Source organism: Desmodus rotundus, chromosome 5, assembly GCF_022682495.2.
Source record: "Desmodus rotundus isolate HL8 chromosome 5, HLdesRot8A.1, whole genome shotgun sequence".
Lineage (NCBI taxonomy): Eukaryota > Metazoa > Chordata > Mammalia > Chiroptera > Phyllostomidae > Desmodus > Desmodus rotundus.
This window is the reverse complement of record NC_071391.1, coordinates 58,570,454-58,589,225: the sequence shown is the minus strand read 5'-3', so window position 1 is coordinate 58,589,225 and position 18,772 is coordinate 58,570,454. Positions and strand designations below refer to the sequence as shown.

At 36.8% G+C, this 18,772-nt stretch overlaps 1 protein-coding gene and 1 pseudogene across 3 annotated transcripts in view; one reads left to right on the top strand and one right to left on the bottom strand.

Annotated features, from left to right (window-relative positions):
* Positions 1–18,772, bottom strand: part of TMEM135 (transmembrane protein 135) — a 237,586-nt gene that overhangs the window by 18,766 nt on the left and 200,048 nt on the right. For all 3 annotated transcript variants that reach the window (XM_045181806.3, XM_071221474.1, XM_024572837.4), the window contains 2 exons: positions 8,682–8,723; positions 1,304–1,450 (listed from right to left, as the gene is read on the bottom strand). In XM_045181806.3, coding sequence (XP_045037741.1) covers positions 1,304–1,450; positions 8,682–8,723 — 189 coding nt within the window. The remainder of the gene's footprint in view (positions 1–1,303; positions 1,451–8,681; positions 8,724–18,772) is intronic.
* On the top strand, positions 16,027–17,329 carry LOC112315866 (iron-sulfur cluster assembly 1 homolog, mitochondrial pseudogene; annotated as a pseudogene).

The following is an 18,772-nucleotide window of genomic DNA, read 5'->3' as shown; positions in this document are numbered from 1 at the left end:
TACTACCAGAACTACACGAATTATTAAACTCTCTTTGCTGGTGAAGTTAAATTCTGGTATCAACTATACTATCATTTACCCTTTCCTTACGCTTTTATTAAAACGGCTTCCTAAGTCCTGAACTGCCCTTCTCCTCCTGTATTCCCTGCTTTGCTTCTGTGTTATCCTGCGACTGCTTTGATACCGGTGGACAAGTTCTGCCAAGACCCGATCAGTTCTGATACCAGGGCACCATTCACCCACAGAACACATTCTCTGCATTGCCCTGTGATTCTTGTTGACACCATGCCCATAAGAGGAATCCCCTTCCCTTCTTTCCACTGAAGTAACTCCTAACTATTTTGAACTTGCTTAATAAGGTCACTATCAAAATTATTCCTACCATCTATTATTCCTTTCTTTCCTCTTAGCTTCTGTGTGCAGTGTACGCTGAAATGAAGAGAAAGTCTTTAAATCCCGTAAAAAATCTGAGCACTTACTCTTGCTCATGTATGTGAGGCAAGTCATATGTTACTTCATTTAATGCACACAGTACTCCTTGACAGAGATTATTAACCCTAGGTAACCGCTGAGGGCTTTGGAATACACGTGGTTAAATCAAAGCCACAAAGCCAGCGGGGGCAGAATGAGAGTCAAACATAGGTCTTCTGATTTCTTAAAGGGTTTCAGAGTCTCATAACTGATCCCCTAACTTTCTATACTGTCTACTATGTCATATTCTCCAAAACATTGCCACCAAAATTATTTTAATTGGTTGACTTAATTTTAAACCACTAAATTTATTTTCTTAAAAATCTACACTTGAAATACAAATGAAGGCTTATTTATATGAAATATAGACTTCTTTGTATCATAAAGAAATGTTTATTTTATTTCCAAAGTCCTAAAAATGTCCACTCTTGCAAAATATCCTTTACTTCAAGTTTGCTCCTTATTATTCCTGCATCTTCTTGAATCTCTCAGGCCTTTTCTTTCTCCTTTCCACACTTGACACATTGGATTAGCATGTATTAATTGTTCTTAAAGTTCCCCAGTCTAGCCTCCTGCGAGTCCGCCTGGTTTGCAAGAGAAAAGTATTTCAATTTCATATAAACCTATTTTAAAGGCATAGTATGGTCTACAGTCCTGGAAGAAATAATAAACAATATTCACTTGCCATCGTGTGCCTTTTATAAAATTCTGCACAATTTCTGGTAAAAAAAAATTATTGTCACCTAAAAAAAAAAAAACAAGAATACCTTGGCATGGTACAAATATATAAAGAAAGATGAAGTGTGCTAAAATATCCAGATAAAGGACTCACACTGAATCCACAAGCCTCCTGACTAGGGCAATTACGTTCATCCCTCTTGACTTTTCCTCCTGTCTTCTGGTCTTTTGTTCCACTTTTGCATGTGCCGTCTCTGGTGAGTAAGAATGTGTGGGGATTTCTTCCTTCCCTACAATGAACCTGAAGAAGAAAGCACACTGTGAGGCATTCTTCTCCTTTAAAAAAACCAGTGAGAAAATAAACTGATTTTGTTTTTATATTAATAAACTTTGGAAAGTCCCTTATCATTTGAAATAATATTTTTTCACAATTTATATAAAATCTAATCACCATGTAAAAAAATAGGCTTTTGAAATCTGAACACTCAAAAATGTTAATAGTCACTTGTTTGACAGTGCAGGTATTTTAAAATGAAATTAACCAAGTAAAAAATAGCATAGTACTTTTGTAACCCTTTTACCTTAAGTCACTCCTTTTTAAAGGTATTAGACACTTAAAGTTTTCAAACAAAGAAGCAGATGAACTATTAACTCGGATCTATTAGTTTATGACAAAAATTCATTTTTCTTTAAAACCTAATAGTTACAATTGAATGTGTGTCTCATTTTTCAGTCTAAACTTATATCTAATGTCACTTTAAACAGCTGCAGTGCGGTATGAAGCCATCTATATCCACATGAGGAAACAGGAAACTAAAATACGAGAGTGAGAAAATGATTAAAATTCCATGTATCCTCACATTATTCCATGAGAAAATCTTAAATTCCATGTTATTCCTATCTACTGATTTATTTTTGGAAAAACCTAACACCCAAGAGAAGACAACATTCCTGTTCATTAAAACTGGACAATATTTTTCTAAAGATGATGCAAAAACAATGTTACCACCTTTAGATATCACTCAATCAGCCTCCTTTAGTGAAGTTTTCATTTGTGCCGTTTGCGCCTTCATTTTTAAGAGCCATTGCTCTTTTAAAGAATAACCAAGCTTTACTAAGGAAACAGTTTCTACCTGATGAATTTTCAGAAAATATCATAAAATATAGATAAAATGGGATCAATAATACTACACTATAATTCTGGAACATGGGACCTATGACAAATTGAATAAGAAAATTTAAACACTCAGAAAAGACAGAAATAAACAAGTGCAATCCATCCCGTTCAGACAGACTTGGCAAAAAAATCTGGCTTATCAGATTGTAAGGGGCATGCGGTGAGGCTGTGTGTTGCCACGGGGCAGCTGTGCATCCTTTGCAACTGTTCGTCCACCAGAATTGGGTTCGTAACTGTGGGTGCGCGTAGGGAGTTTAAGATCTGTCCTGCTGATCTTCAGGAGCAAGACGAACTAGACTAGAACAGATGCAATAGTATCTCCCACACATTTCATAAGACTGCTGGTATTTTGGCCAGGACTGACCATCTTGGATTAGAAATCACTTCCTTGAAGAGGCTGCTCCTACTCCAAGTTGGAGTGAGTTAACAATCCTTCCTTTGTGTTCTAAGAGCCCAATGAAGCCCAGTTCTGAAGCACTTTGCAGTAGTCTACATCCCACCAAACCGTAAGGTCTTTGAGACTAAGCCTATCTTCTTTGCTATTATATCCTGGTGCACAACATATTACCTGGCATATAGTAAATATTTAGTTAATACGCATTGAATGAATAAATACAGTAACAACTAGCACTTTCTGAGCATTTACTACATGACAGGAAGAGCACTGAGCCTTTTACAAATATTAAAATCATTAAATCCTCATAGCAACACTATGAAGTAGGCGCCATGATTTCCATGAGAGTTAGCAGCAAAAAGCATCATGTCTGCAGCCAACAGCATCAATATTTATTTCAACCCAGAACCACCTGGCTCTAAGGCATGGGTCCTTAATGACCAAGCTATATATACTCAGATGTTTAAACTACGATGAGGAAGGCTGAGAATACATTCAGACCCCCACAGCGGCTCTTCTTCCACCATGGCTCTGTCTTTGACTCTATCTGGAATTAATAACCAGCATTTTCCAGGATAATATTCTATAACACGGAGAACAACTTAAGTGCAAATAGACCAAATCAACCCTTTATTATATAAGGATTTGAATAAGAGACACAAAAATATCTGATGCATTTTGAGTTTTTGCAAGGATGCTGGGAGTCTAAGAAGAGAGGCAGGAACAAAGACAAAGTTTTCTCTTTAGGAAAACCAACTTTTGGCTGTTACCAAATTTCAATTTAACACAAAATTATTTATATCCAATGCAACAACAAAAAGTTATTTTCTAAAAAGTTTCATAGTCTTTTAATGAAAACTATAATATGAAGAAATTACTGCTGTGTATTATGACTTAGTTATTGTTAGCATAGAATTTCCACAACCAAAGATATTCTTAATCACACAGTGGACTCAGTTTGTTCCCTCCAAACCAATTTCTTTGCATGTATTCTGATTTTGTTAATACCACCTTTTTCCAAGCACTTAAGTTTCAAGGGCTGGTATTGAGGAGTGGAGGGAACGCAAAAAAAGGGAAAGATATATCAGTCTTTAGGTCTTCATTACCTTCCACTGCAAGTTTCAACTAGCTGACCTTGGCCTGTATCAGGGCCCCTCCCAAGGGCTTCCAGAATCAACAAACCTGGTGGCCAGCTTCAAATTACACCACAGCAGCACCCAACCAGCTCCACAAACAACACACTCAAAGGGCAGAGTCTGCTGTCACCAGAGCCCACTAAAGCAACTGCTACTCTGTGGGCTGTGGGTGTTGGGGGGGAGGGGAGTCTTCTATAGTCACAGGCAGCCCTCACAGCAAATCAGCCTGAGAGACAATCCTACCCACTGACATCCCAATAGCAATGAAAGCTCAACTACAACAGAAGGGCACACACAACACACACGAGACACATCTGAAGCACCTGGCTGAACTGAACAGAGAGATGGCACTACCAAGCCTCACAGAACACCTACTACACAGAAGGCCACTCTGCCAAGACTGGGAGGCGTAGAAAATTTACCTAATACGTAGAAACAAACACAAAGAGTCAGTCAAAATGTGGAGACAAAGAAACATGTCCCAAATGAAGAGCAGGAGAAAACTTTAGAAAAAGAACTAAACAAAATGGAGGCAATTGATTTGCCAGATGCAAAGCTCAAAACACTGGTTGTAAGGATGTTCAAGGAACTTAGAGGAAAAATAAATGAACTCAGTGAGAACATCCACAAAAAGATAGGAAACATAAAAAAGAATAAGTCAGAAATAACAAATACAATGAATTGAAGAATATATTAGAGACAATCAAGATCAGATTAGATGAAGTAGATGATCAAATCTGCAATCTGGAAGACAAACCTGAAGAAAACACCCCATCAGAAACAAGAAAAAAGAACTAAAAATAAAGTTAGGGTAGTTTAAGGGAGCACTGGGACAACATCAAGTGTATCAACATTCACATCATAGTGGCACCAGAAGGAGAAGAGAGCAAGGAACTGAAACACTTTTAGAAGAAATAATGCCTGAAATCTTCCTCAATCTAGCAATGGAAATGGGCGCACAAGTCCACAAAGCACAGAGAGTCACAAGCATGATGAACCCAGAGGCCCACACCAAGGCACATCATAATTAAAATGCCAAAGGTGAAATATAAAGAGAGAATCATAAAAGTAGCGAGACAAAAGCAATCGGTTATGTCTACGATAGCTCCTATAGGACTGTAAACTAATTTTTCAACAGAAACTCTGTAGGCCAGAAGAGACTGGCACAAAATATTCAGTGATGAAAATCAAGGACCTACAACCGAGATTACTATACTCAGCAAGGCTATCGTTTACAATCAAAGGAGAGATATAGAGCTTCCCAGACAAGAAAAAGCTAATGGAGTTCATCACCACTAAAACAGCAGTACAAGACATTTTAAAGGGAGTTCTCTAAGTAGAAAATAAAAGGTCAAAAATATGAGTGAGAAAATATAAGAATGAAAATTCTCTCAAAGGCAAAAGTGAAAGCAGCGGATCAACTAACTACAAAGCTAGTACAAAGGTTAAAAGGTAAAAGTAAAAAGTAGATGTGCAATTACTACAATAAAGGGATACAAACACACACGGTAAGTAAAAAACAATGACAAAAACACAAACATGGAAGGGGTGAGTAAAAATTGTAGTAGTTTTAGAATGTGTTCGAACTTTAGTGTCGCCAACTTAAAGTAGGCTGCTATAAACAGCGCGCTATACCCGAAGCACAGGGTAACCACACACCAAAAACCTACAAGAAATAGAGAGAAAGGAATACAAATATGACACTAGAGAAAGTCGACAACATATAAAGGCAAAAGAATAAGAAACATGACGAACCCTAAAAATCCACCAAAAAATTAATAGAATAAACAAATTCAGGAAAGTAGCAAATAGTAATATGCAAATTTAATATACAGAACTTGGTCATACTTTTATACTCTAGTAATGAGCATTCATAAGGAGAAATTATAAAATTAATCCCATTTAAAATTGCATTAAAAACACCTAGGAATAAATTTAACCAAGGAGGCCCTGGCTGGTGTGGCTCAGTGGAGTGTGCACTGGACTGTGAAGCAAAGGGTCGCCAGTGTGATTCCCAGTCAGGGCACATGCCTGGGTTTGGGGCCATGTCCCCAGGAGGGGGCGCAAGAGAGGCAACCACACAATGATGTTTCTCTCCCTCTCTTTCTCTCTCCCTTCTCCTCTCTCCAAATATAAATAATATCTTAAAAAAAAATAAATTTAACCAAGGAGGTAAAAGGCCTGTACTCAGAAAACTCTAAGATACTGAAGAAAGAAACTGAAGAAGATACAAATAAATAGAAGTATATGCCACGTCCATGGATAGGAAAAATTAATATTGTTAAAATGCCCATCAGTACATAAAGCAATCTTCAGATTCAATTCAACCCCTATCAAAATACCAATAGCATTTTTTATAAGAGTAAAACAAATTTTCCTAAAATTTATATAGAATCACAAAAGCCCAAAAGTCAAAGCAATCTTGAGAAAGAACAAACTTGGAGGTTGCTACCTGAAATCAAACTCTACTAAAAGGCTACAGTGATCAAAACCAGCACAAACACAGACATGCGGATCAATGAGACACAATAGAGAACCCCGAATAAACCCATGTTTATACAGTCAATTAATCTATGGCAAAAGAAGCAAGAATATAGAATGAGTAAAGACAATATTTTCAATAAATGGTGTTGGGATTACTAAACAGAAATATGCAAAAAACAAAAAGAAACTGGATCACTTTCTTACATTGTATACAAGAATAAACTCAAAATGGATTAAAGACTTCAACTGAAGATCCCAAACCATGAATCTCCCAGAAGAACACATAGGCAGTAAACTCTTTGACATTGATCTTAGTATTTTTTTGGATACGTCTCCTCAAGCAAGGGAAACAAAAGAAAAATAAACAAATGAGACTACATCAAACTAATAAGTTTTTGTACAAGGAAGAAAATCATCAACAAAATGAAAGGACAACCTAATGAATGGAAGAATATATTCACCAATGATACACCCCACAAGAGGTTAATATCCAAAACATATAAGGTATTCATACAACTTAACATCAAAAAAAATTAATAAATAACCAATGTGATTTAAAAATGAGCAGAGGATCTGAATTTCTCCAGAGGACATATAGATGGTCAATAAATATATAAAAAGATGGTCAACATCACTAATTATCAGAGAAATGCAAATTAAAACCACAATGAGATATAACCTCACACCTGTCAGAATGGCTATTATCAACAAACAACAAGTGTTGGAGAGGATGTGGAGAAAAGGGAACCCTCATGCATCTGTTGTTGATGCAATGCATGCATCAGAACTGCAAACTGGTGTAGCTACTGTGGAAAAGACTATGGGGGTTCCTCAAATATCAAACGCAGAACTACCACATGACTCAGCAATTCCACTTCTAGGTATTTATCTGAAGAAATCCAAAACACTAATTTATAAAGTATATGCACCCTTATGTTTATTGCAGCATTATTTACAATAGCCAAGATATGAAAGCAAGCAAAGTGTCCATCAGTAGACAAATGGTTAAAGATGGGGTGTATATATATATAATGAAATATTACTCAACCATAAAAAAGGAATGAAATCTTGCAATTTGCAACAACATGGATAGACCTACAGGGTATTATGCTAAGTGAATTGAGACAGAGAAGGACAAATACTATATGTTTTCATTTACATGTCAAATCTAACAAACAAAGTAAATGAATATAATAAACTCATAGATGCTGAGAACAAACTGATGGCTGCCAGATGGGGTGGAAATAGGGGGACGGGCGAAAAGGTGCAGGAATTAGTGTGTACAAACTGCTAGTTATAAAAACAGTCACTGGAAGGTAGAGTACAGCGGAGAGACTATAGACAATACTATTGTAATAACGATGTATAGTGTCAGACGGACACTAGACTTATCTAGATGATCGATTCATAAGTTATACAAATGTCTAATCACTATGGTGTGCATCTGAAACTAACATATGTCAACTGTAATTGATAAATACAAATTTTAAATAATAGTCAAAATTTTTAAGCATACATTAACTCATTTGACCCTCAAAATAATCTTATAAGATAATCATATAAAAGCGTCTCCTAATATTTAAGCCCACCCACCCTGATTATTTCCTTCTGTATTTGCAGTAAACACCACACAACTAATCTTCACTAAGCATTTACTGCACGCACTTTGGAGAAGAAAACCGGCAGTACTTATGACATAAACTGAAGGAGTAGCGAGTGTGGAGTAAGTACAGTATAGACAGTCACTGTGGGATGTCAAATTAAATTAGTCAAACATTCTAAGCCTAATTTTTCATCATGTCACATGGGCATGAAAATACCACCTCTGAGAATTGTGAAAATTAGTCTTCTACTCTATGAGAAAGTATTTGTAAACTATACGTGTAAAATACAATGCTAATGTTAACCAACATCTCCATCGTAGCTGCCACGTGCCCACCGCTGTGGTGAGAGGTGTCTGACAACGCGTGAGTCCTGCCCTAAAGAAGCTCAAAATCTGGTGCCACACCATTCAGTGCTTAATCTCCAATCACCGTTCGTGTGTAGCTCTGTCTTTCCAGGCCACCTGAGGAGGGAGTTCTGGCAATTACTTTCTAATACCCCTTGATACAAGGCACACAGTAGGTCCCAAAGCAGATGCGGATTAGTGATTTAGAGGGAAAATATCTAATAAATTTCTCTTTAATGAAATATTAGCAGTTACTTTTGGTGACTTCTAAAATTACTTTCAACTTAAAAACTGATTCAATAAATATTAAAAAATATATAATAATTTTACTTTTTAAAAAATGTTAACTTGCAAATTTACTTAACATAAAGGTAAATAAAATATGCTACTTACCTAAGTGCAGAGAATGTAAATCCTTTCAAACCATCTTTGCACCTAAAACAATAAAATTTACAATGATTAAATAACATGTCTTGAGATATAAACCTGTACATTAAATAGCTATTAACATTTTTCTGAAAAATGATTACTTCTTTAAAGGTAAAACTCTTTTAGGGCAATAATCAGAGCAGTACCAATCTTCAAACAAACAACAATGAAGCAAGCCATCCTACACAAAGTGATTAAAATGATAATGTTTTCCTATGTCATATTAATATAACTTAAGGCAAAGTAAATCTTCTAAGGGCTCCATGTGGACTTGAAAGGAAGGTTGGGGGTGGAGCATTCTTCATTCTACCCAATCTATGGGGGAGCAATTTGTTTTGATGTAAAAGGGCACATACACCTGCTGGGTATTATGTATAGGTCAGTTCAAGGTCCTGACTTCTCCCTACTTACTAATTCAATGAATGCAGAGCTATGTAGAGTTGGCAGGCACACAGAAAGCTTCAAGTTTAGTTCAACAGTTTGAACTTCTGAGTAGGCCCAATCAGATAACATAGCATGGGGAACAGGGAGGGGGTGAGGGGAGTGCACAGAGAGAGGATTCCAAATAACATTTAATGAGTGCTTCCCCTTGCTGGGCACAGTTTTGGGCCCTTCATATGTGTTGTCTAATTTAACTGCATCACAACTCTACAAATAGCTGTTTCTCTTACTCCATAGCGGTGCAGAGGCCTCCCAAAGTGCAGCAACTTCCCAGATGTCAAAATAAACAGTAGTCAGAATTCAGGGAAAACAATGTTCATCAACTTAAAAGTCATGTTTTTTTCTCTTATGCATCCTCCTGAAAAAGTATGTTCCTTTTAATCAGAGAAGACTCAAACTATATGACAATCAAGAAAAAAAGTCAGAAATGCAAAAAATATTTTAACAAAATTTTAAAGTGCCAACATTACTATACTTACTATACTGGTCTTAATGGTCCACTTTGTAGGTATAATCAAGTTACTAAAGGACCTTTGGGTATAGTATCAAAATCCCTTGGAGAACTATAAAGACTGGTGATATAATGATATTCTAATATATGTTACTATGACCCTGGCTATTCTTGGGTAAAAAGTGGAATACAACCTAAGTCTAATCGGGCAATTCTCTGTATACCTTTTTATAACAAGTCACAAAGAAAATGCACAAAGACATAAGAAATCTGCCTTACAATTTTAGATATGAACATTTTACTGGGGTATATAAAATCTCAGAAAAGAATTTAATCCATGTGCACAGAGATTTTTAAAACACTCAAGAATTCATATCACTTAAGCAACATGATCCACTTTGTGGTCATCTTAACAGTGAGAACTGTAACCACCGAATTTAGCTAACATACTACACAACTACCTACAGAATGAAGGTAAAGACGAAAGAATTCCCATGTTAACCTAAAAATGTGCATGGGAAAACTACAGCATTAAAAATCTTCAAGTATCTTTTTCTATCTGAAGAAAGTGTTTCTCAGTAATTTAAAACCCATAATTGGGTAATTTCCAGCGAGGTGTGCTGGTGAGGGGGTAGGCCTGGAAACCAGAAAGCAGCGGATTGATTAAAAGATTATATACAACTGGGAACACATTTTGGCTTTAGTATGTTATTGTTCAAAGATCCCCATTTATCTTTGTGCAATGCTGAATAGATAAAGGATTCTGACAACTCGGAGTAGTCAGGATTGCATATTGTGACCTTCAACAATAAATCTAATTGCAGACCAAACATCAAAAAGTAGCTTTCAAATAAAAAAGGGCATATACAAATGAATTTGCAATTTCATTATGATGGAAGTTTGGTTCTTTCAGCAGAACCCTGTGGGAAGCACTTTATATTGATAAAGTCTTAGCCCGGACTCAAAAGGGGCTATTCTTCTTTCCATTCATGTGTATAAGGTCTGTTAGTGTAATTGGGGGTCAGATGCCTATGTCAAAAGAACAAAAAAGTAATTATTCCCACAAAAAGAATCTTTAAAATAGTACTAGTGCCCTGCATTTCGACACCAACAGTATTGTTGGAGCCTTAACCTAACTATGAAACCCTATTGTACTCTGTGTTAAATGTAAGAAGTACGACACAAACACAAAGATGTATGCAAAGCAGACCCCATCAAACGGTTCCTCACTATTCCATGGATTTGGTTATTATAATGTAAATTAAACCACATTCCCCGTTCATGTACTGAGGCTCACTGATTTATTCAACAAATACTGACTGAGTGCCTACTATGTGTTAGCACTAGGTTGTAAGGATATGACAGTGAGCAACAGAATCCCCTGCTTTCAAAAGGCTGACTTTCTAGGTTGGGGAGAGATGGAATTTAAAAACTCAATACAGGGTCTGGCACAAATAACGCCCTTCTTTTATTGCAAAATCATAAGCATGTAATTCTGTAACATAACAATATCACACTCAAGCACACCATATGACATTTTAGGCGAATTTTCAAATTAAAACTATAAATTATTACGCTCATACTATCACCCTCCCAACCCCACTCAAGCAGGCCTTACTTCTGCAGGACTGCGTATGCCACGCGAGGAAAATTGCTACGACAAAAAGAAAAGTAGAGTAAGGCGAGAAACAGCGAAGGAGCCAGACCGTATCTTTTCACACAGTGTGGTCAGGAAGGGCCCCTCTGAGGCGAAATTTGGGAATTTGGTCTGAAACCTTACTGAACTGAGGGAGGAACGTTTCAGTTTGAAGGAAGAGCAAGTGCTCAGGCCCTGACCGAGGCTCTGCCGGGGACGTAAGGAGAACAAGAAGTAGATCATGTGGCTGGAGCAGGACAGGGCAGGGAAACTGGTAGCAGATGAGGTCATAGTAATAGCCGTGGAGGGAGAGAGTGGTCTGCAATTCTTACAGAGCCCTTTTGGCACGTTGAGAAATTTGGAAGGTTCTCCGCTGAAGAGTGACAAGATCTGTTTTAAATTTGAAGACAATCACTTTGGCTGCTTGTTGGGAAACAGACTACAGGAGGGCACGGCCAGAAGCAAGGAGGCCAATCCCCAGGAGAAACACAACTGTGGCTTCACTAGGTCACGGTGGCAGAGGTGGGGAAAAGTGGTAAGATTCTGAATGTATTTCAAAAGCAGAATTGGTGAGATTTCTTGATGGTTTCAATGTGGGGTAAGACAGAAGAGAATTTACAAAGTATTGAAATATTTTCAGTGTGAGCAAGTGGAATGATAAAACATCCTCTTACTGAAGTGAGAAAGACCATGGGAGAAACAGGTTTCAGGAGAAAAATCAAAGTTTTGTTTTGTACATGCTAAGTTTGGGGGGCATATCAGCTATAAATGGGAATTTAAGGAAGCAAACAGCTGGTTATATAGGTTTGGGTTCAAAAATGAAACGATTCATGTATAAGTTATACTTTTTCCATGGGATGAGATACAATTATCTAGGCAATGAGTGTTGACAGAGAGAATACGCAAGAACTGAGTATATTTTATTCCTCTATAACTTACAGTACAGAAACTCTCTTCTATGGGAGAAAAAAATTAATTTCTTCTCCCAATTTAATCACTCTCATACTGTCTCATGTTCAGTTTTGAGTGTACATAGAGATAAGGCATTTAATTCATGTACACATGGATGTTTCTCTTAGAGTTAGACTATACAAAGGACAAATAAACAGTATGACTGAATCCCCTGTCACTGAGTCGCTCCATATTTGCCAGGTTCTCTTCTATGTATGACATAAAAACAAAGCCAGGGAAGACAAGGAAGAAAAATAATGTGAAGCATTACATCAAACAACTTAGCTGATATACAACTAATGACTATGTACAAGAAAGTAGAAAGTTTATTATTATTGTTATTAGAATATTCTTGGTGAACTGCCAGTGTTGTGGGGAAAACTCACAAAGGCAAAATAATTTGTTCAATTGGAAGTGTTGTAAATGCGGGGAGGGAGGTGGGCTCGGCTGGGGTGGGGTGGAGGGATGGGGAGAAAAGGCAGACAACTGTAATTGAATAACAATAAAAATTTTAAAACAATAAATAAATAAATAAATAAATTGAAGAAGTGTTGTAAATGCTAGTAAAGAAACAATTTTGTCCCCAAACATTCTTTTCTCATGCTTAATTTCCATGAAATTACTTCTATGAGGTACTTTCATCTTTACAATAACATTGTACCAGCAGATGTCGCTAGTAAACCATTTGAGAAGAATTTGTAGCTCTTTGATATGATTTTTTTTATATCCAACATTATGCTACATGTTTTCCTTTAAAAACATATATTTATAAGTCCTGAAAAATCTTGCTAATCTTAGTTAAATTGCATTAAGTTCTCCTAACTAAATATTTTAATATTAAACCTTAAATGATAGGTGATTCCTCTTCTATAGGGGAGAAATTGCTACATCAAAACATGCCTTTTTGGCATATTGACTATCTTTTAAATTGAGGTAAAATTGGTTAATAATGTTATATGAACTTCATGTGTACAATACGACCTTATTACTCAATATCTGTACACTCTATTGTGCGCTCACCACCAAAAGTCTAGTTTCCTTCCCTCACCATACATTTGACCCCTTCTGCCCAGGTCACCCTGCCCTGCCCGCAACTCCCTTTCACTCCAGTAAACACCATTCTGTTGTCTCCATGCATGTTGTTTTGTTGTGTTTCTCCCTCTCTTTCTTGTTTTATATTCCACACGTGAGTGCAAGCACACAGTTGTGGAGAGTAGTCAAAAGGATATAACTCAGTTTTTAGTAGGCTAGCTATTAAAAAATAGGGTGAGTTAATAGGCATCAAGAAAAATATAACTTTTTACTCTCTGAATTTATATATCATTTTGAATTCCTTTACAAGTATACATTTATATCTTATTTGTGCAATTTAATTCAAAACATCAGTACTTGAACACATAGGAACAGATTTAACAATATAAAAGGTATTCATCTCTATTTCACCAACACAATGATAGAGAATGTAAATCAGAAACTAGTCAACTTTACTAATTAATACTGATGTAAAAGTTATGCTAGAAGGCATAAAATATCACTAATTAAAATAAATGGTTCAGACTAGAATTTTCTGAAACTATGATCCTAATGAACATGGATAATTACATGATTACAATGGAAAAAACATTAAGTATCAGTTTCAGAGTTCTTTTGTCCCATTTTACTCACTGAATTGGTTAGAAGAAAACTCAAATATTGGGTATATACTACGTCATCTATCTTTCTTCACTGGACGATCATTTATTGAGCACCTAATACAAAGGCGACGCCGTGCTGCCTGCCAGTCAGCTGACCACTGCAAAGGTCACTTTTATACCCTATCTGACCACAATAATAAAAGGCATCTATAAAGCTATCTGTATGTTTGTCAAGTAAGTGAAAATAATCTTGACTAAAAATTCTACCACACAATTTCCTTTGTCAGTACTTCTTTCTAGGGGCTTAATTACTGTATTTGTACTTTAATTCAGCTTCAAATTTCCTTACTCCAGAATTTTCCATCATCTATCTCTTTAAATGATTTGCAAAAAGTAGGATGTGCAAAATCACAACTAGAGGTGCTAAAAGATTGGCAAAAAAATAAAGACAAGTTGAATTATAAAATAGTCATGTACATCGATAATTCTTAAAATATCTGAATATATTCCACTTAATATACTCATTATATCATATCTAATACATTGATTATATCACTCAGTATCAAAAATAAAAGTTACATTCTTATATGTGAACAGAATTATTTTTAAAAATTCAAGTAATGGGTGGTTTGAAAAGGATGACATAAAAGCTTAAATATGAATTATAGTTACAGACAATAGCTGGATATTCAAAATTTTGATTCGTCTAATTATTGAATTACCATTGGTACTAAAAACATAAATACATTTGGAATAAATACAACTGGAAAGTTTAATTGGAAAGTTTTAAAAAATGTTTATTTAAATGCCTTAATTTGTTACCCACAGTTATCTTCATTTTAAAGAAAAACTCATGAAATTGTATTTTGTTCTTTTTTTATCCTCATTCGAGAATATGTTTTTGTTGACTTTAGAAAGAGAAGAGGAGGGAAAGAGAAACATAGATGAGCTGCCTCCCACACTCACCCAACTGGAATCGAACCCACAACCTAGGTTAAGTGTCCTCCCTGGGAATCAAACCTGCAACCTTTTCAATGCATGAGCTGATGCTCCAAACAACTGAGCCACCCAGCTGGGGCTATATCATTCCCTTTTAAGTTAAATTTTTCTTATTTTGTTTTTAAAAAAACCAAATGAAAGAATGAACCACATTTTTTAATTGGTTTTCCGAATTCATTTTCAAATGTCAAAGTTCACCTTAATACTCAGTTATAATTTAGTAATTAAAATTGGTCAACAACTATAGATTTTGATTGACATCTCCTTTATCATAAGAATATCAGAAAAAGAGTGACATGGAATTAATTTAATTATTGTTTTCTTTTTGTTTTTTATTTAATCTTTATTGTATTTTTTCCATTACCTTTTAGTTCCCTTTTACTCCCTCCCCCCAGTAATCACCACACTGTTGTCCATGTCCATGAGTCCTTTTCCCTTTTGCTCAATCCTTCCACACCCCTTATCATCTGCTATCTATGAGTCTGTCTTTGTTTTGCTTGTTAGTTCAGATTATTCCTTAGATTCCACATGTGAGTGAAATCATATGATATCTGTCTTTCTCTGACTGGCTTACTTCACTTAGCATAATGTTCTCCAGGTCCATCCATGCTGTCACAAAGGGTAAAACTTTCTTCTTTTTTACTGTTGAGTAGTATTCCATTTTGTAAATGTCGCATAGTTAATTGTTTTTGTTTTTTTTTAAATCTTCAGTGTTCTAATCACATATGTATGCTCCAACAGGTTAAACCAATCATTTCAGTTTACCACTCAGAACCTGTGGCATGCAATTAAAAATAAATTACATCGCTTGCCTACACACAACAGGTTTTTCCTCTTACGTCCATTATGGTTTGAATAATCAAATAGACTGAGAGTTCAATTTCAGTCTGCATATGGCATTTAATATGAGAAAACAAGATAATTAATGCTGTTTCTATTTTAAGAAAACTCACAAAAATCTAAAGTTGGAATAGCAGCAAATTAAGAAATTTGGGGAGGATCATTCTTGTTAGTTTCAGGAACACGTTATGTATCTACAAAATAATTTGATTGGATTCCTTTAAATAATAAATTCTCCTGGCCATTAAAAATATTACTTTTGATTCTTGTAAATATTTTACAGTACATTTATTTCACACAAAATGCAACACTTGGTTCTCAAGAACCTAAGGAAAGTGGCCGAAGCAGGCAGCAGTTATGGGTAATCAAGTGTGATTGTAATTCCCAGATGAATATTGGGTACTTTTTTCTGATTTGTCCTAAATAGAAATTGGAAACATTTGGATTCAAACTTACAGTAACAACTCCAATAGAATCAGATTTCTCCCTAAACTTGAAAAGACTGGAACTGTTTTGTTTTAAAACCCAAACTAGGGAAGGTCACGCTCCAAGATGTCTTCAACTGCTAAGGAACCTAGAGTCACCTTCAGACTGTGTACAGAAATGGTAATTAGGGTGAAATTTCCTCTCAAAATGAACTGGTAATAGCGATACTAGTCAAACTTGAAAAGTCATGTGTTTAGACTTGACAAATTAGCTATCAGCAAAAACCAAATTTAAGATCAAAATGGTGTTTCATATAAACCCAAGAAAAAACTTGGCAAGTTTTTAAGATCATGGCATTGCTATGGGCAAAAACTGTTTACATTAAACAAAATTATAACCACAATACTGAACTAATCTATTTTTAAAGACCTCAAGACTGGCAAGTATTTTCAATTTTCCCCCTCCCATAATGGTGGTGAAAAAGACTAAAACAAATGTTTTCAATTATATAGAATCTTTGAATCTACATAACTTTATTTTCAGATGCATGTTGGTGTCTGTGTCTTTAAAATAATACGGTGGTGTCGATGCGCCTGCTGTGTCCGTGGAGAGGCTGAGTCTGTGCAGCTCCAGCCGGAGGCTCTGGGCCGCCCGGACGATGAGGATGTTGCTTCCTTCGTCTGGCCACTGTCCAGGCCATAAGCAAGAAGAAGGTGCAGCCCACCTGGGCCGCCCTCACCCTGACACCTTCAACAACAACTTCTTAAAGATAAGCCCGATCACGTAGGTGTGAAAGTCGGTGTCTGAACCAGGGGCTGCAACAGCCTTTCTTATACTCTAGAAAATACGAAGACGAGAGGGGATTTTGAAGAAGTCGTTCGAGATGGGGTCAGTGTTCATGGAAAAGAAAGCACCGCTGACACTTCTAGGAACAGAATGGACTGTGTTGAAGACAAATTATCCGCTGAGTCTGCATTCAATAACCCCAACATCCAAGGAGCTTGTGGCTGTGGAGAAAGCTCTGATATTTGACTCCCGGGGCTACTCCGGCTGTAAGGGGCAGGACAGCGTGTGGAAGCCCCGCGCTCACTGAAGAAATCGCGTGACTGCCACGTGCTTGAGGTTCATAACGCAGGGCTGCCTTGTGAGGCAAATAAAGCGGTACCTTTTGAAAATGATGCTGGTGTGTTAGATTTCAGAAGTGATATTTGTACTCTTTTTAGGGGACAGAATGTGAGAAACCATCACTCTCTTTGGGTCATTTTTCTGATCTCTAAAGAAAAAAAAAATTCTATTCTGCACTTAATTGTCTTGCATTCTTTGTTAGGACCAGTTTCATGGAAAGCGCCTGCCTGGGAGGATTCCGGGAGACAAACTCTGAAGAGGTGTGCACACTACAGATCTCATTCAAGCTATCTGTTGAATGGCTTGAATGTGTATCTGCAGACCTGACTGGTGGTTCTTAAAATTCAGAGACAGTCCTGACTGTCGGGCCTGACACGGTGATGTACTGTTTTTCTACACAAGCTTGGCACAGCCTTTCTGCCATTTTTACCCACAATTTCATTGTTAGATGCCTCCTGTGCTCACCCTTTAGCAGCATCAGCCAGCAGATCAAAGTATCAAAGATTTCCTTGAACTGCAGTGCAGATCGGTTTTGAGTGATGGCATCAAAAGGTAAGAAATACTTAACCCACCATTTTTCATCCATTCCTTGTACCACCCTAAATGCCTGCTCAAGGCGGGATCTCAAGCTGACTTAGATCCTTTTATTTGAAAGGTCTCTTATAAGCCATCTAGCCCACCCCCTCAATTCTGTGTCTGAGGGAACACCCCCAGGAAGCAGAGCTCACACCTCCCCTTGCCCGTCGCCAGCCTGGTGCTCGGATGCTGCCAGAAAGGTAAATGGTCGGTCTGGCTTTTCTATTTGACTGACATTTGTTAAGATTTCTATGTAATTTGATGGGCATCATATTTTTATTTTAAGTAAGAAGAATCTTATTTTAAAGTCCCTTTATGTAAATCACCAAGTTGTTCCTTTTAAACTATGAAGGCGTGGTTTATACCAGCAGGGAGGACACTGCAGCGAACCAGAAGTAACCTTCCGGGATGCAGCGGTAATCGTAACGCAGACACAGGGGTCTTTTCACTGGATCCTAAGTCCAAGTATTAAAACTTTTAAATCTAATATTTTAACCTAACACTTTATCACCAGTTTTTCTCTATGACAGTGTTCCTTTCATCATTTAAGTATTGATTTTCCTTGTCCTGGCTGGTGTGACTCAGTGGATTGAGTGCCATCCTGTAAACCAAAAGGTCACAGGTTCGGCTCCCAGTCAGGACACATGCCTGGGACGCGGGCCAGGTTCCCAGTTGAGGGCGTGTGAGAGGCAACCGATGGATGTTTCTCTCACACGTTGTTGTTTCTCCCCCCCCAAAAAAGTATTGATTTTCCTGGGTTTGACATGTTAAGTGTACATATGCTTTTTTAAAAAGCCGATTCGATTCCTATGAATAAAGTAGCTGAGTTCATTGGTGTTTGTCATATTTACTAAAGTACCTGTCAAAAAATACACCAAAACCTAGCACAGTAGCTTTATGCTCATGAGTTTGTATTAATATAATTTTCACCCCACTTATAATTTGTGTAATACTGAACATATATAGTGATTGAGTT